The following is a 17,580-nucleotide window of genomic DNA, read 5'->3' on the forward strand; positions in this document are numbered from 1 at the left end:
AGATAAGGTCATGGGGGGGGGGGGGGGGGGGGAGGAGAAGTTTTCGATACAAGATATCAATGTGTATACTGCACAATGATTACATTAAAAGCATTCAAATCTTCACAACACTGACCTGGTACAGTTGCTGGCAAAGAGTGAAACAATAATATAATACAGCATTTATCGTCATATTCACTTAGCACTGAAGCACCGCGCCCACCATGATAATCAGTATGTGACAATTCAACTAAATTTCCTTTTCCCCTCTTTCAGCAGCATTGCCAATAACTGATAATTAACAAGCATCACAATCACTTTTTACCACAATTCTCTGCAAGACAGCTCCGTCTGCAATCTGGCTTAACTTCACTGTAAGGCTGAACTGATTAATCAGGAAACAGCACCATGATTTAGAAGCATGAAAATTTGGGAGAGCTTGCACTGATTAATAGTGGTATTTAAGAGCGCATAATAGACAAACTACAATAAACAGATTACAAGGGTGCCTGTCCATGTAATCTGTCTTTTGTAATTTGTCTGTTGCATGGTCTTAAATAGCACGATGAGCCAAATTTATGTACACCACACACTTTTTTGGTAATGTTGTTGAATGCATCATATGGCTTAGGTACAGACACGAGGTAGTATGGAGCTCTTTCCGATTTCTCAGCCTGGAATGCCCAGTACTGCCCAAGGTGCTGCTTATGCCAATGGTCACTAGCCGAGAGCAATGTCTCATTCCGTTTAGGGTAGTGAGAGCAATGTCTCATTCTGTTTAGGGTAGTATAAATGCAACAAATAGAAAAGACCTGTGTGAACGCTGTACTATACAGTAAAAGCTAGTTAATCCGACTTTCACTAATTCGGAAAATGGGATAATTCGACCACCTTCTCTAGTCCTGGTCAGCGTTGGCATTGTTTAATGATATCAAAACCAGCTGCTAACTGGAAACAGTTGCAAATAGAATTCACTAGAACCAGCCAATGAGTTGTAACTGGTACCAGTTGCTAACTGGAATCAGTTGCAACTAGAATCAACTGGAACCTGCTAGTTCACAACTGGTACCAGTTGCTAAGTGGAATCAGTTGCAACTAAAATTAACTGGCACCAGTTAGTTCCCCCCCCCCCCCCCCCCCCAACTGGGACCAGCTGATTATCACTTAAAACCAGTTGGATACCCAGTTACACATTTTAGCCTGGGAAGCTACCGTTAATCCAGTCAAATCGGGCCGCAACTCGCTTAACTTGGATGACCTTCAGAGCACCCTGACCGAAAAGGGCGGCAAACATGGTTCCCTGTAAGTGCACCAGAGTAAACTCTAGTGTTAGTGGCTATGGAAGCTGCGACACATGGCGCTTCAGCCAGAATTGTTACAATGGCTAGTACACAGATTAGTTTAAACCTCATTCTTACAGCTATGTTCAGCTCCGTGTGACCTGGAGCTGCTTTCTTACAAAGGTTCAGCAGTTCCATTTCCCCACCTTAATCTTTCCGGCTCAGAAATTCGAACAGGCTCAGAACGTTTGCAATGATCCATTTTTTTATCCGAAACAGATGCCAAAACACAAGTCACAAGCATGTTAAATGTTGTAAACACATAGGTTAGGCGAATCCATGTACTATCCATCATCCACAATTGCAGCGCCAGAGTTCCCCCAGCTAAAAGTACTGGGAAACTCTATGGCCACAAATGTGTGACGCAAAGGAATGAAAACAGTGTTCACAGACAGTCAAAACAGCCACGGATTTTCAGGAAGACATGGTCACTATCCACAATCACAGTGTTAGCACGTTATGAGGTGTGTGTTTAAATTGGATTTTGGATAAGGACACTGGAGTATCGAGCCGCATTAACAGCTGTTTATTAACATAGTAAACAAAATTGCGAATGATGAAAATTGTGGCTTCTGCAGTGCCTTTATGCAAAATGATTTTTGTATTCACATATTTCTAAAAAAATTATAGGGTATAGATGTGATAGGCATTTACTGATTGTATCTTGATACTTTCAATAATTAGGCATTTGGTTAATTTGGTCAGTTTTTCTGGTCCCGTGAAATCCAAATTAACAAGCTTTTACTGTACCTCCAAGACAGGAGTTGACAAGAAGATGGAGACTGAAATTATTAGCGGTGAACAAGCAAGCGATCTCACAGATGCCGATGCTTCAAAGAATGGGCTTGCCTTTACCAAAGGCGAAACAACTGCTTTCGCTTGTAGTGTTTATGTGTAGTAGCATGTAGTTTTATTCCTAAAAACTTCAACTTTCTTTATTTTACTACTTAAAACGTGACATTTGCAAAGATACCTCCGGTCAAAGAACAGCATAAAAGTGAGCTACGCATGAATACTGCTAAGAGAAGCAGTTTGACCAATGTGAAATGCTATTAATGTATGCAGTACCAGGGCAATAACAGAACCTCGTTTTGGATAGGTAGCATCAACAGACATGACCGCAAGAAAGCAAAACAATAGAGAGCCCTACAGAAGGCAAACATCAGAACAAATTTAGTTCACTAAATCACTATAAAGGATATGCAGAGCACTGCAAGAGTCATACCGAAAACTCCCTAGACTCTTCAGTTGATGAGTTGGTATTCCCAGAGTCTGCGGCTGGCTTGGAAGATGGAGAAAAACCAGCCAAAAGTCGACGCCTTGGGATGAGGCTGCAAGGGAGAAAGAATAGGAGAAAAGCGAAATGAGATGGCCAAGTTCGGGTCGCTGTCCAAAAGTTCAATGTAAGAAATCAGTCAGCCTTTATTTTTACTAGAACAACTTGACATGCATACAGACATAATCATCATCATCACCCAGACTGCGCTCACTGTAAAGCAACGTCCTCTCCTATTATTCGCCAATCAACCCGATCTTGTGCATACTGCTACAAGGTTATACCTATAGACTTCTAAATCTCATCGGCCTACCTAACTTTCTGTCTTCCCCTCGTGTGTTTGTCTTCTCTGGGAATTTAGTTAGTTACCCTTAATGACCGGCGGTTATCCTACCTACGTGGTACATGCCCGGCCCCCATCCATTTCTTATTCTTGATTTCAACTATGATATTCTTAACCCCGCTTCGTTTCCTGACCCATTCCACTTTCTTCATGTCTCTTAAGGTTATTGAGAATGAAGGTTAATGAGAGTGAAGCAACTAGAAAAATAAGGATAGGATGGATCACATTTAACAAACATTCTCAAATCATGAATGGTAATCGACCACTAGCCCTCAAGAGGAAGGTATATAACAGCTGTATCTTGCTGGTACTTACCTATGGTGCAGAAACCTGGAGACTTACAAAGAGGGTTTAGCTTTATTGAGGTCGACGAAGACAGAAAACAGTAACATCAAACCAACAAAAAGCAAGCTGAATGCAATTTCGCCTTGTATCTGTTTATTCGCTTAAAGCAAATGTTTGACCAAAGCAAAGCATGTGAAAGACACAGCAAAAAAGGAACAATAACAGCCTATCAGCACAAACATGGATATATATAACACAAGCTACCATGCTACTGTATCACACAATTCAACTTCTCAGGTCTAGCAAAACCTACTTAGTGCCACACTTACAACAATTACTTATAACAGCCAATCACTTCCTAAAATGAAAAACTGCACCAGCTGAACTTTCAAAGCTGCCCTTCTTTATTTATGAATTATGTGGCTCAAAATGCTACATCGCTTACTATTCGTACTGCCAATAGCCAAGCTACAAATTTTAGCTTCTAGGCAAAAAGGTTCTTTACATTTAGGCAACAATGCAGACATACCAGAAATAAGATATTGATTTAATTTTATTATCATTTGTTTTATTTTATCTGTTCTGCATAGCAGTGATACCTGAGCAAGTTTGTCAACGAGAAACATCGGCAGGTGTTGATCAGCTACACGAACCTATAGAGCGAACCATACACTTTTCTGAAGAGTTTGCTTCTTTTTTTCCCTTTAATTTGCAGCTTTACGCTACTCGTGGCTAAAAGAGACACATAGCCAAATAACAATTTATGGCACAGTAAAAGGTTAATGTACGATAACGTCTAAAACTGCAATATTATCAACAGCAGTGCCTTTCTTACTGAGAAATTAAGATAACTCGACGTGTGCCACGAGAGGGACATTTTGTAAATGATCCCGATGACGTGAGAGCGTCCGACTACAATTAATCAGTGTTAATCAAACTAGCTGCAATAAAAAAAGAACCTTTCGTGCATCAACACGGTTATCGCTCATTTACATAACAAAAATTTAACGGTTTTCAAGGACCTTTAAGCTATGTGTGTGAATTTTCAAGGACCAGATGGTCTGTTGGAAACCAGCTGACATATATTCAGGGGAGGATTGAAATAAGAAATTCATCGAAAAACAGTAGCATCGCTAGAGAAAACATCAAAAACATGGCTCTGATAACATTTTCTTTCTAGACAACATTCAATCACTTTCCTAGAGCTGCAGAGTTGCATAGATAATCGCTTGCAGTATGGCAAAGGATGCAAACTATTCAGATAGGCAAAACCAATTCTTGCCGTTCTTCCTGAATTTTCATAACAATGTCCACTATTTTCCGCTGCGTGGTGTTGGCAGCCTTCCTAAGGTTGTTTGACTTGATGATGCACGTCAGGTCACTAGTTGCCTCTGCCTCTCCTGCATACGTGTCTGTTGATTCCTTAGCGGTAACTTCTAGTTTTATTTTCTTTCCTGTAAGCATTTCAGCCTCTTCCTCGACGCAACATTTTTCTGTTTCTCATCCTCTTGCTCCTGCCTTTTGGCAATTTGCAAATATGTACACTGCTGTCTGCCGCGGTGGAGGTAGTTGTTACGGTGCTCGGCTGTAGACTAGCTGGTCGTGGGTACAATCACGGTCACGGCAATTAAATTTCGAAAGAGGCAACATGCTACAGCCCCGTATATTGTGTGTGTGATGACAGTACATGTAGGAGAACACCAGATTGTCAAAATTTGTTAGAGCCTTCCACTATGGTGTCTCTTCCAATCATTCCTTGGCGTTGGGATGAAAAAAACCTAAATATTATAAGATATTGATGTTCTCAATTGTATTAAAATTAGCACATTACTTATGCCACCTGCTACATTTACAGCATTACAAATAATGGAGTAAGAAATGTGCAACAATGTTTATTGAAAAAAATTTAAAGAATTTTCAAGGACTTGTGTGAAAGATCCAGCACTTTTAAAGCCTTGAAAACAAACCTTTCAAATTCAACGAGTTTTAAGGGTTTAAAGGAGCTGCATTAACCCTGATCAATAGACGTAATAAAATGCTACTTCTTCGTTTCCATTTGATTTATATAAAAAAGAACTGCTTGGAATTACTTGGGGAATGGTGTGAGTGGTTCAAAAATTCCATTTTTGCTTTGTTAGGCTGGATATGTTATGCCATTTAGCGAGGCCCAGTTGAACCAAGCTAGCAGAAAATTGTTCAATGGCTGTTGCTGCTGAGGCTCTCGTTACGTTCGCTCTGCTGCTACTGGTGTCAACAGCAACACAGTCATGGCAGGCAACGTTGAGCACAGCAACAACGACACCAGAAAGACTGATTTCAGGTGGGTCATTTGAAGTGCACTAATGCGATGCTGACTATTAAAACGTGAATTTATTTCAAGATAAGCACCTCCTTGGCCCAAAAGTAGCACTATGAGGTTTCCGGACCACCATGTTGACAATAAATGTACACTTAATATTTGCCTTTAGTGTGCCTTTAATGGCACTAGCATTTGATTTTTGTAACATTTTGTCCACCCTGTGGAGTTCTAAAGAACTCATTTAGAAACTAAATGAGTATAACACAAAAAGTCAGAACCTTTTTCGCCGAGGTGAGTAGAAGCGCTCGGGGTCGAAACGAATTGCTTTTACAGGTGTCGTCAAAGACGGTAGCAATGATCTCGCTTCAGACAAGATGGCACGTGGTGAATCGGGATCTGGAAAACGGCTCGGCAACGGCGGCACTCCGGTGTTTTCTGGCGTCTCGAAGGATGTTGAGTTTTCTGCTGATGGAGGATGATCCTGCGCATGTTACATTTTTAAGAACTGTAATATGTTACATTTGTTTTATTGTAAGCAATATGCTAAACTGCAAGCAAATGACAACTGACACCCTGGCAATGTGTTGTAAAATGAAACTACCGACCATTGACGAGTGCAGCTGATTACTCAGATTAAGTTTTGCATACACAATGAGGAGGCCACGCATGTAGAGCTTTTAAACACACAGAGGCAGCATTCACAGTGACAAACTTTGATTATATTATATTTTATAGTACAAAGGCCATTTGATGGCCGAATAGCACCAGTTCACGAGACAAAAGATGTGAACGATGATTGTGATTGTATATGAACCTTAGAACTCTGCGAGCTTACGGTTAAAAGTAATAAAACGATGAGAGTGACATGAAATGTGTGCAGTTAGAATGAGTGGCAAACGTTCGTGATAATGCAATCATGGAGAAATGGTATGAGCACAAATGCTTCGACAACGCTCGTGTCCAAGGGCCACGAGACAGGTGCTTTCACTATCGTAGTTATTGCATGACCTCTGATCACAGATCATGCTGAAGATTACCTGGGTATACGTGAAGACTATGCACAACATTTAAATATGCGAATAATGAATGATGTTTGAAAAACAGACCCCTACCTATGAACATTATTGGATGAAGTGACACTATTTACTATAGGTTGAAGTGACACTATTTACTCTTGTTTACGCAGCGAGGCCCCTCGCAAGAAGGGAATACAACTGTTTCAACGAAGGATCACTTTGTGGATATAGTTAAGTTTGAAATATAATGAAACCTCGATATAACGAACCTGGATGTAACGAAATATTGGCTATAATGAAGTAAACAAAAAATAGTCTTGCAAGAGATATAGTTATAGGAATAAACCTTTATAACGAATCTTTGGATATAACATACTGATTTTCGTGTAAGATGCAACTTAGTTATAATGAGGTTTGAGCGCATCTAGCGTGATGGATGGTGACAATAAAACGTGTTGATAACTGCCCCAATTAACTGCACAGGTTGCTTTTGGCAGTGCAACTAGAACAAACCACTGACACGATTATCAAAGAGAAAGGTGGCGTGACTGCCCACAAGTTTCTCAGCTGCATGAAAGCGCTGTTTATTCATGTGTTATATGTCAGAGGGCTGTGGACACTGCTTACAAACATGTTGAAGTGATTGTTTTTCAAGATTTGCACATCTTTTTTATGATTCAAGAAATTATAGAAAAATAGTTCTTACTGGTGTTTGTTGCGCTAAAGACGCTGCTGTTGTTCTTGGAGACGAGACAGCTGACGTCATTGTCGAAGCGGGTGCCGATGAACTTCCGATCACACAAGATGCTGACACAGCACAACCTGACACTGCACCAACTATGGCTGCTTCCTCGTTTGCCGGCGACGGCCCTCGGGAACTTCCGTCTACGTCAATCTCCTCACTGACTTCCGTCTGGGTTTCTGCCCCTGCATCCGGCGAAACTTCAAAGCCTTCGCTCATAGGCTCCACACAGTGCACGGGCTCGTCTGCCGGCTCCTCGTCGCACTGATCCTCGTGATGGCCATCTTGTCCGCCCGCTGCGTTACACGAAGGATCGGAGTGGGGTTCGTGCATGTGGCTGTTTTTCTCAATGGGGCTGCACATCTCGTTGCTTATGGGACTTAATGGCCTTGCACCTGAAGAATGGCTGTCGCTGCTCGCTTCTTGCGGCCGTTTGCGGAGGTCGATGCCCGTGTCTCTCACAGGCTCCTCGTCGCTGATGTAGGGGTGCCTGGGATACAGCGGTCTTGGAAAAGGGTTCAGATAAGTCAGAAAAGGGTCGTCGAATCCTGGAAGCTGTGAAGGGGCAATGTGTCCTGGTGGCGGAGGGTAGTAACAACCCAATGCTGTGGACTTTGCTGAGTTAGAATGGTGAGGTGCCGCCTGAAACATATGAACATAAGGCGGAGGGGAGAGGGAGAAGAAACAAGCAAAAGCAGCCGCGTTAAACAGGCAGCACTTAAAATGATGTTTGCAACCTAAGCAAATTTTTACTTTTGACAAATCGTTTTATATACATATTAACAATGTGCCAAGTGCAAAAAAAAAAAGGTGATTGAGAACCTGAAAGGGAATACCAGCTATGAATTCAATCTGCCAGTCAACAATGAGCAGGCACTACTACTTGGTAGCACTAATACAACGTAACGTCACAATGACTGAAAGATGAGCTGTGCAAGGGACATCCTACACTAAGAGGTGACATGCTTGATACTTTGTCCAGATCTCCTCAAGATACGAGATTTCTATTTTTCTAGTACTAAACAAAAAAATGAAAGAAACACCAAAGGGCTGAAAGTGGCAGTTCTTATGCTAGCCATTAAACGTTAGTTCCGAACAGCACATGCATTTGCAATAAAAGTAAAAGTGAATACTGTAGTACTTGGCACTGTACCATCACTCCAATTCCTTTCAGTTTGTATCTCTTAGAGCAATGAACCCAAGCAATAGCCACACAGCTCAATTGGTCGCTAATAAGAACTTTACTTTAAGTTTCATTACTCTTAATGATAGAAAGCGATGGTAACTATTTAGCAAGCACAGAACATAAAGTGTTGAACTAAAGTGATGTTTCATGCTCTTTTTACTGGTGCATAGCAGCGTGTGCAGTTGCCATTTATTTTGTTAGTGCCAACTTGTTCGCTCTTGATAATTCTTTTTTTCGAATGCTACGTATTTTTGCTACCCTGAAATATTACCTTCAGGCACTGCAGGGAATTTGAATAAGCAAATAAATAAATAGAAAAACGCGGCTCATCCCTCCATCATAGGAATCAGTATAACACGAAAGTGAACAGTCTCTTCACATGCGTAGTTGACTGTTTATTGCAAGTTTATGTATGAGGGCTCGCAGAATGTCTAGTGGTGCTTGACAGCTATAGCACTGTTTCACGTGAATGCACCCACGCTGATGCCAAGAGGCAAATTTCCATTCAGACGACTATCCATAATTATGATTTAACCCTTGCGGTAGCTGAAGTGTAGTGGACTCTCAGTAAACAGAAGTCTCTTAAATGGAATTGCCACAAAAAAAGAAAAAAATCACCGAGAAGCAAATAAGTTGGCAGTAACAAAAGAAACAGCTACTGCACACGCTGCTATGCACCAGTAAACTGAACATGAAACATCACTTTAGTTCAGCAAGTGGAACAACTGCCTCACTTTGATCAGCTCTGTACTTGAATTCTGCAGCCCTGCTCACCTCCCAGTAAATAGAACTCTTGCTAAAACAAATTTTCCTAGTCCCTTCAGGTCCTATTTAACGACAGCCTACTCCAGTCGACTTACACCGGCAAATACTACATCTCGTGCAAGGCTGCCACCATCAATAACATCATTCATTCAAAGCCTAGTCATTTGATATGAAAGAAATGCCAAGGTGTGTGCTCCCCGGTTATTAGGGTAACCTTTGCGTGCACTCACGCACATACAGCACAGTGCTTCAGGAACACAAGAGGTGCAAGACAGAGTTTGTACCTTAGAGGGGCACTGCCATACTTTTTCGAGTAATCGTCTCGTGGCTTCACTAAAAGAGCTCATTGCCTCACGAATTGACTGCCGCGAAAATTTTGAGAATTTGTTTAGTACAAGCAGAATTACAGGGACTTACCCCAAGCTTCAAGGGCTTCCTACTTCTTTTTTTTTTTTTGCAACACCTAGCGCACTAAAAGGGACAACTAGAGGGAGATGACGAGAAAGCAAGAAAATGCAACTCTATATCAGCATGAGTCATGACTTTGAAGACTTTTCATTTTTTTTTTCTTCAAGCGCGTGGCTTACTTTCAGTATGATCATGAGTGCCCATGCAGGCGCACGGCAGCATCCCATGCCGGTCATGACACACCAAGCTGAAATGAGTCAACGGCAATGAACTTTGATATATTGTGCGGTAATTTGGGTATATGGCACCTTTCCTAAGAGGGAAAAATTTCCAGCTAACTTTAAGAATTCTAGCGATTTCCAGGCCATACTATGCTACGCTACGACAATTAGTTTGCGTTTTCTCGGAACTCTCGACTACCGATCAGCGGCACTTTCTGACCATGCTGAAAAAGTGTTGAAAGGTCCTCTTAAGCAGAGAACCCAAAAAGGCGTTTCGCTACCAGCATTTATGGCTCTTACATCACTTGTGAGAGAAATCTAAGATGCATTTGTGAAGCCTCTTGCAGGAGTGTCAATAGAGCAGTGGGTTCGATTTCCAGGTCATCCCAATGAACCAAACTGTTTTTTAGGCCTTATTCATTTGTTTGTGTGCATAATGCCAATATCACTTCATTGGTGGAAATGACATCAGTGAAGTCTTGGCAGACACCAAACATAAAATACTTTTGTGTTAAAGAAATCTGAGGAAACAAAAGGAACTACGCACTCCCAGGTCCTTCTCCGGAGGCTCGAACCTTGCTAGGCCCCCGGGAAGTTGCTTTGGGGGCGAATTGTGCTTGAGCACGCTGGCAATAGATGGCGGCAGAAGAGGTAAGGGCGGGATGTGCGTGTGAACGTGATAGCTCAACGTGTCCCCACCGGAATGGGGATGCCGTCGTTCCTGTTGAGGCGAGGCTGAGGAGTGGTGCAGTGGAGGGTATCCACTCGATGTCGTCAGCATCAACGGCTGGGCTGATTGCTGGTCGGTGCGGTATGGCTGCTGAGGCAATGCGTTTGTACCTGCGCGATAGGCACAAACTGCACTCTCGCTTCGAATTTATGCATCTGCTTCCGAAAGGATAATACCAAACAATGTTAAAAGAACACCAAATTTAGAAGCTGAGTTTACTGTGTCAAATAAAGTTCCTGTATAAAAAGACGGTTCTGAGTATTGTTATGAAAGAGGTGCCGGGACATGCCGGCACGTCCGTGACTGTGGCGACATTGGGTAGCGTGGTCCCGGCTGGAGCCATCCGAGTGCCGGAAGAAGACGAGAGTTGAGGAGCCGGCGTAGATGAGAAGAAAACGTCTATGTACAATATTTACATGTTGAGAGTAGCGTAGAACAGCATGGAACAGATGAAGCACACCCGTGCGTCTCTGCGCTCGCGTTTTTATACACTGCCTTCCCAGGATTCACTGCGAGGGAAGACAAGTCAGTTCAGGTCCCTCCGATAGGATTGTCCTCCTCCACTCCGACCCGGTGCAGACTCGTCCGCCGAACCAGTTTCTAGAAAAGTGCAAGGACACGCACACCCGATGGCACAGGGAAGAGCAATACGGCACCACTGGCTTAGCTAGCTCCTTGCAGGCCCCGAACACAATGCACCAAGGCGCGGTCGCTGGCCCAGGAATGTAGAAAGCGTGCTCTTGGCACAAGTCCACATGCGAGACCCATTGTTCGGTGCACCACCCAAAGGAGGAGGCGGAAGCACAAGTTGCAAAGGTCCCTCCGGGTAGTCGGGTGGAAAGGGTTTTTAGGTCCGCGGGCCCAGCAGACTCACCGCACCACCACTGTAATTTTAAGCCGCCCTGGAATGTCGCTCCCGGCATAACAGTAAGTAGAAAATTCGGCAAATGTTGATAATATATTTTATTTTGATGTCAATTTTTGCATGGCCCGCCTACTGACATCAACAGTAGCATCAATTAATCAAGCTTCAATACTTCAACTTGTACCAAAACATACATCAGGTACCAAAATAGACAAATGACCGCTTTCATGTCACCAATGGAAGCAGGAGTGGAGCGGCTATGAACACGTCACAACATCTTGCACGAGCACGTGAAAGAAGCTCATGCCATGTTGTGTCGTCAGGGTTTAGTAGAAACAAAAATTAGCTTTTAAAAACATGTAATTAATTTTTCAGGACCCTCTCATGCTTACCAGAAATATTTTCTAGGCTCTTGAAGGCCTAGCTTTTTGCTTGAAAGAAAAAAAGAAAATATTTGTCTCAGTGCCCCTTCAAATTATTCTTAAACATTCATCTGTTACAACCCACCCTAGAGTCCTTACTGGTCAACTTAAACATCCTCTCTAATAACGCAATAATGATCATTTAGTGATAAGTATAGACTCAATGTAAGGAATTGCACGAGGGGCATCGAATTCGTGAAAACAGTGCACATATACAACAAGAGTTTCATACCTATACAAATAAACTAATTATGGTAAAAGAATACAGGGATTGGAATTATTATAGTTTTTGGTATAAATTAAAATCATGAGCAGGCAGACGAAAAAAGATAATTTCCTCGATATTAAGTTCTTATATTGGTTTGGGCAACGCAGCCAAAATTGTAGTACATCGAAATTCAGACAGAAGAGACCTTTAAATTTTTACAAGATGTGCACTCATGCTTCTAACACATAGGTACTTAAAAAAAAGTGTAACATTTATGCTGCTTAGTAGTGTAGTAATTTGAAAGTGCAAAAGGAAATTGCGTCAAGTAGGAATCCTTAGGCCAGAGAAACAAAAAAAAAAGATGATTAACTCACTACTGCTTGAATGGGCTTCATTTCCATTTGTAGGGGCAGAGGCAGGTGCCTATGAAAGGGGCAAAGAATGAGTGAAAGTTCTTTTGACAAAGGTTTTGTTTTTGCACTAAGGCCGCTTGGTTGTTCTTTAATGTACAGTATACGGATCTAAATGTGACCTAAATTTTTTTGGCATAATGACTAGTGTGCACAATCGCTCAAGATGACCACGTCATGTCATGACGAATCTGGTCTCTAAAGATAATGTTGGCCATACTTTGCGCGTTCCAAGTCAGAACTACGCCAGCATGTCCCAAACTGAAGACGGTGGCATAGAAGGCATGTGAATTACTTAGCCTTAAATTGTCCCGTTTCAATCCATGATTAGCGTACTAGTATTTTCAAGAATCTGCGAATGTCGTGCCGCTGGTGACTAAAGTTGTTTTACTTGCTGTAACCAAAATAAGAGAAAACTCAGTGCAGCCAGTTATCTTTGGTAATCCACTCATTTAATCCCTACTTCTGTAAGAGCTGGGGGGTGGGGGGATGAGGAGTGTAGGGGATGATTTGTAAGGTACCTACATTTCCCAAAATAAACAAAAATATGCCAGGTCTTGAGTCACCTATATTGTGAATTTGAGAGACGCATAGTTAATTAACTGCAAGGAATGAGTGTGCCTGCATACACTCTGCTTTGATAATACCGCAACTTTCAACATAATAGTTAATGTATGGAAAATGCAACGCATGTGCTTGAACGAGATGATTACCCAAACGATTTTCAGTTGAAAGTTAAATCTGTCTTGGCATAGGCACAGCAATGTGTGGGTGTCACTCACTCAACGATGTAACAGAACAAAATGATGTGGACGCAGTAGCTCTTCGCAACATTGTGGACAAAGCATAGATTTGAATTTTATGTGTACTAAATGTACCTACAAAAAGAACACTCACATTGTTTTCTGGTTGGGTAGACTGCAAACGAGCTAAAACGTCATTCAATTGGGCCGATAAATTTTGAAGATTTGGCAAGAGATCGTTCGAAGAGGCACTTCCACCTAAATGTAGATTAAAAAAAAAGAATAAGGCAAAGAGAAAGTAGAAAGAACACAATTAACAGTTATGTATATACACGAGTGTGCCACACATGTAGTTACTATATTTCAGCAATCCTTCAAGCAGCTGATAAGTGACAGTCATCAACAATTTACCGCAGAATCGGCATAGAAATATGCAAATACATAAAACTTTGTGCAAATGCAGCCATTAACATGCTAACAGTTTCTAAGAAAAACAAATGGTTGCACTACAAATTGTTTGTAATAGCAGGACAAATGCTTAAATGCAGCAGTTAAAAATGAAATACTGAGCCATACCCTCCTCTAGCATTGTCAGACACACTTCCCATCCATACCTGTTCTTGTGCTTGTAGAAGCATAGACAGAATTTTCTAAGGGGGGGGGGGGGGGGTCAACAGCTTTTTACAAATATTTGTGTGTTGTGTATGTATGTGTGCACACAATAATACACACACAAAATGTAATAATTTTACGGGGAGTTTGAACCCACCAATACATCTTCTGTCTGTATCTCAGTGTGCTTGAAATTTCCAGCTTACAAAGCCTGCAGATCTAACAAATGACACTTGACATGTGAAGGCTCGTTCTTTAGGCAATACTTTAAAAAGAATTCATTACATTCTGACAAGTTCAGAGCAATGCACTGCAAATGGCATGCAAGCATCATTAGCGCAACGCGATGCACTAATGTACCTTCCTTTCAGAAGCCATAAATCAGTCTTAATCGACAAGTGCTCAATAAAAAAGTTGCAGCTGCTGAAGTTTTAACACTTTTTTAGTTGCTCATTACAAATGTGTTTAGCTGACAGTAGCAAGCATAAATACGTCCTGCTGTACAGCAGCGTACAGCCAAAACTGGGTGGGGGATACGATAATGTTTATTGAGAGAAGCAAAGGTACAACAACAGTGCACAAGGCATTGAATTCCAGACTACTCTCATACGACCAAGCAAGGTCATTCTTCATTGTCCCTAATCAGATTACATTGGCTTACCACTAGGAGCCATATGATGTCTATGGTAATGGTAAAGCACATGCCATACCCCTTGGATGTAAAACCGTGTAAGTAAACCTATCGTAAGCTGCAAAAAGGAGATTTTCTGAGATACAGATGATCTTTTTATTGTTTAGTTCCCTTGGAAACCACATGTGATTACTAGTGTGACTTCACTAACACTCTTACCATATGTTCTTCTGATGGAGGTGTAATACAATGCTTTTTATGCTTCTATGGAGCATTGCATACACACAAGGGAACAGCAGCTCATCGAAATAAATGTAACCATTTCTCAAAGCCCCCATGTTAGATTGGTAAACACCATAAATCAATTATTTTTTTCACACATCCCACTTGCACATCTACTTCTTATACATGCTATAGTTCTGACTGCTGCCATGGCAATAAAACATGCACATCATGCTCACTGTAACACAAACATGCGAAATTCCATACATGTTAACCATAATGATGCAATTGAGAGGAATTTCGCTTCGCATAACATCGATTCCCACGTACAGTGGGAATCGATGATATGCGAAGAACGAATGAGGAAGGGTGATAGGTCACTTTATAATCAGCACAACGTTAAGAGACGGAGGTAAATTATGCCGTACATGACTTCCATGTCTCGATTATCATGTTTGGACGTTTCATTTACATTGATTATCCATTCACGGCACATAATACCATATTTAGTATATATGGAACTAGTGAAACGACCGCAAGAACGCTATGAGCGTAGCATGTAGTCATGTTTTACGTTAAACGCATTTTATGATTATCAGGTTTGGACGTGTCATCTCCCTTCGTCGTCTATTCACTTCCCGTGATACCAAATTTGATACACGTGGAGCTAGCGCAACGGCGGAGCGCATAATGAAGGGCCCAATATACTCCAATGCAACGTTGATGCACACACAGGCTGGGCGCAGCGACCAGTGTTACTTAGACAGCACCGCGTCTGCCTCTCTTCGTGATGGAGAGATGCTGTGTGCGCTCAAACGCGCATGTGTCAAAGCAACGCCGCGCGGTTCGTGCCTGCGAGTATATGGCATGCAGATCCACAATGAAGGTCAGTGGGCAGATCCACTAATCTCTACTAGGGGGAGATCGGCACTTGGTCTGGCATCGCCGGCGTGACGCAATAAATTGAACGCCGGCATGCACGCGCGCCGTATCACGTTGAGGTGTATTGGCGCTTTGAGTGTGGCTTGTATTAATGTTTTTACATAACACGCATCTCATGATTATCATGTTTGCACCAGTCACATACCTTCTTCATCCATTCAAAGTGACGTAATACAAAAATTTGGCATATGTGAAGGTAGCCAAACGGTCGCGAGCGCATCATGAGTGTTGGGCGTAGTCATGTTGTTACATGATCTGCATGCCATGATCATCATGTTTGAATGTGTCATTTACCTATGTCCTCCAATCGCGTCACGTAATACCGAATTTGGTACATGTGAAGCTAGCGAAACGGCCGTGAGCGCATCATGAGCGTGGCCACGTAGTAATGTTTCTACATGACACGCATCTCATGATTATCATGTTTGCACCAGTCACATACCTTCGTCATCTATTCACGTCCCCTAATACCGAATTTCGTTCATGAGAAGCTAGCGAAACGGCCGCGACAGCATCATGAGCACGGCATGTAGTCATGCTATTTCATGACACGCATATCATGATTTTGATGTTAGGGTCTGTCGCTTGTGTTTGCCATGCAGTCATGTCATGCCATACCAGTTTTGCAACATATCATGTGAATGAAACCACCACAGAGCAGCAAGACCATCACATGTAAATCATGACATTTATGACATACATGTCATGATTTTCATGACATGGCTAGTCAGTTATGTTCGTCATACAGTCATGTTATATTATATCAAGTTTGGTATCGATACCATTATCCAAACGGCCAGGAGAGCTAAAAGTCGTAGGCGGCTAGCTAGATAGATGGATACGCTCAAAGTCACCGAAGTTCACCAAGAAATGCTTCGCATTTAAATATAAGGCAAACATTTGCTATATGTCACTCAATAATTCCATAATGCGAAGCAACAGTAATGAGTGCAAGAAGATGGGCAAGGTCACCAACATACCTTGGGTTTGAGTAATTTGATAGCCAGCATCGACAAGTTGCATGAGGTTTTTGCCACCGATGCTCGTTGGGTACTCTCTCCCCCTTCGCACGTACTCGGCGTATTCCTTTAAGTCAGGACTTTCTCTTAAAAACGTCTCCCAGGTAGCTTGGCACCCTGTGGATTTCAGGTAACCTGCGAAAGAAAGAGAACGTAGCAGTGTGCAATACGAAACGTGGACACTAAACATGCCTGCGATAGAACGCCACCCACCTAGAACCAAGCGGGCAACTTCAGATGGCATCAAGTAGTCCATGATGCCTGACGTTATCGTGCCCGAAGCACGCAAATCTCGACGACCAAAGCAGCTGATCACACCTCAGACGTCCTGCTGTGGGACAAGAAAGGACGCCGATTACGACGTGCGTTCACAAATTACAGAGCCTGGCCCGTGGGAAACGCGATGAACTTGATGAATATGCTTCAGGGCATCTCTTTAATGCACGCTTATAGTGAAGATCGGATTAAGAGCGTACAAATACGACCACACATGCGCACACATTCTGGTGTACCGTCTACGTGCCCTTAATTTCATTTAGAAGCTCGTATGACAGCAACACCAGAAGCATTTGGCGATAACCAAATGGTCAACAAAACTTATGTTTCCGCCACATGTAAACATAAGACGTGCTCAGGTGGGACAACGCCGAGGAGCTGTAAGAGATTAGTAAGCAATCGGAAGCTAACTGCAGGGCCAGCTTGGTATTACATTGAAACCAGGTGTCTGTTCTCACCACATTTCGGCAAACTGAAGGTCACCGACGGCGCAAAATCAACAAAACTCGCATGTTTCACGCATACATCAACCGAAAGCACAACGGGACGAGTGCTTGGGATAGAAACGCGCGTAAAAGCATGAGCGGATGTGCACAATCCACTCTGCGAGCCAGAAGCAGCCAAAAGCATGCATGCCTCT

General features: G+C 42.3%; 1 protein-coding gene across 2 annotated transcripts in view; it reads right to left on the reverse strand.

Moving 5' to 3' along the window:
• LOC119173979 (uncharacterized) overlaps positions 1 to 17,540 on the reverse strand; it is a 29,361-nt gene extending 11,821 nt beyond the window's left edge. Inside the window, exons 1-9 of one of the 2 annotated variants that reach the window (XM_075894939.1) lie at positions 17,399 to 17,540; positions 16,878 to 16,995; positions 16,626 to 16,799; positions 13,393 to 13,496; positions 12,460 to 12,508; positions 10,408 to 10,700; positions 7,245 to 7,922; positions 5,801 to 6,003; positions 2,545 to 2,650 (exon numbers count right to left, since the gene is read on the reverse strand). In XM_075894939.1, the coding sequence (XP_075751054.1) occupies positions 2,545 to 2,650; positions 5,801 to 6,003; positions 7,245 to 7,922; positions 10,408 to 10,700; positions 12,460 to 12,508; positions 13,393 to 13,496; positions 16,626 to 16,799; positions 16,878 to 16,920 (1,650 nt within the window). In that variant the 5' untranslated portion in view covers positions 16,921 to 16,995; positions 17,399 to 17,540. The remainder of the gene's footprint in view (positions 1 to 2,544; positions 2,651 to 5,800; positions 6,004 to 7,244; positions 7,923 to 10,407; positions 10,701 to 12,459; positions 12,509 to 13,392; positions 13,497 to 16,625; positions 16,800 to 16,877; positions 16,996 to 17,398) is intronic. The other variant, XM_075894940.1, reaches the window with a different exon arrangement.
• Between the last annotated feature and the right edge of the window lie 40 nt (positions 17,541 to 17,580).

The sequence above is a fragment of the Rhipicephalus microplus genome, chromosome 5 (assembly GCF_043290135.1).
Source record: "Rhipicephalus microplus isolate Deutch F79 chromosome 5, USDA_Rmic, whole genome shotgun sequence".
In the NCBI taxonomy this organism is placed as follows: Eukaryota; Metazoa; Arthropoda; class Arachnida; order Ixodida; family Ixodidae; genus Rhipicephalus; species Rhipicephalus microplus.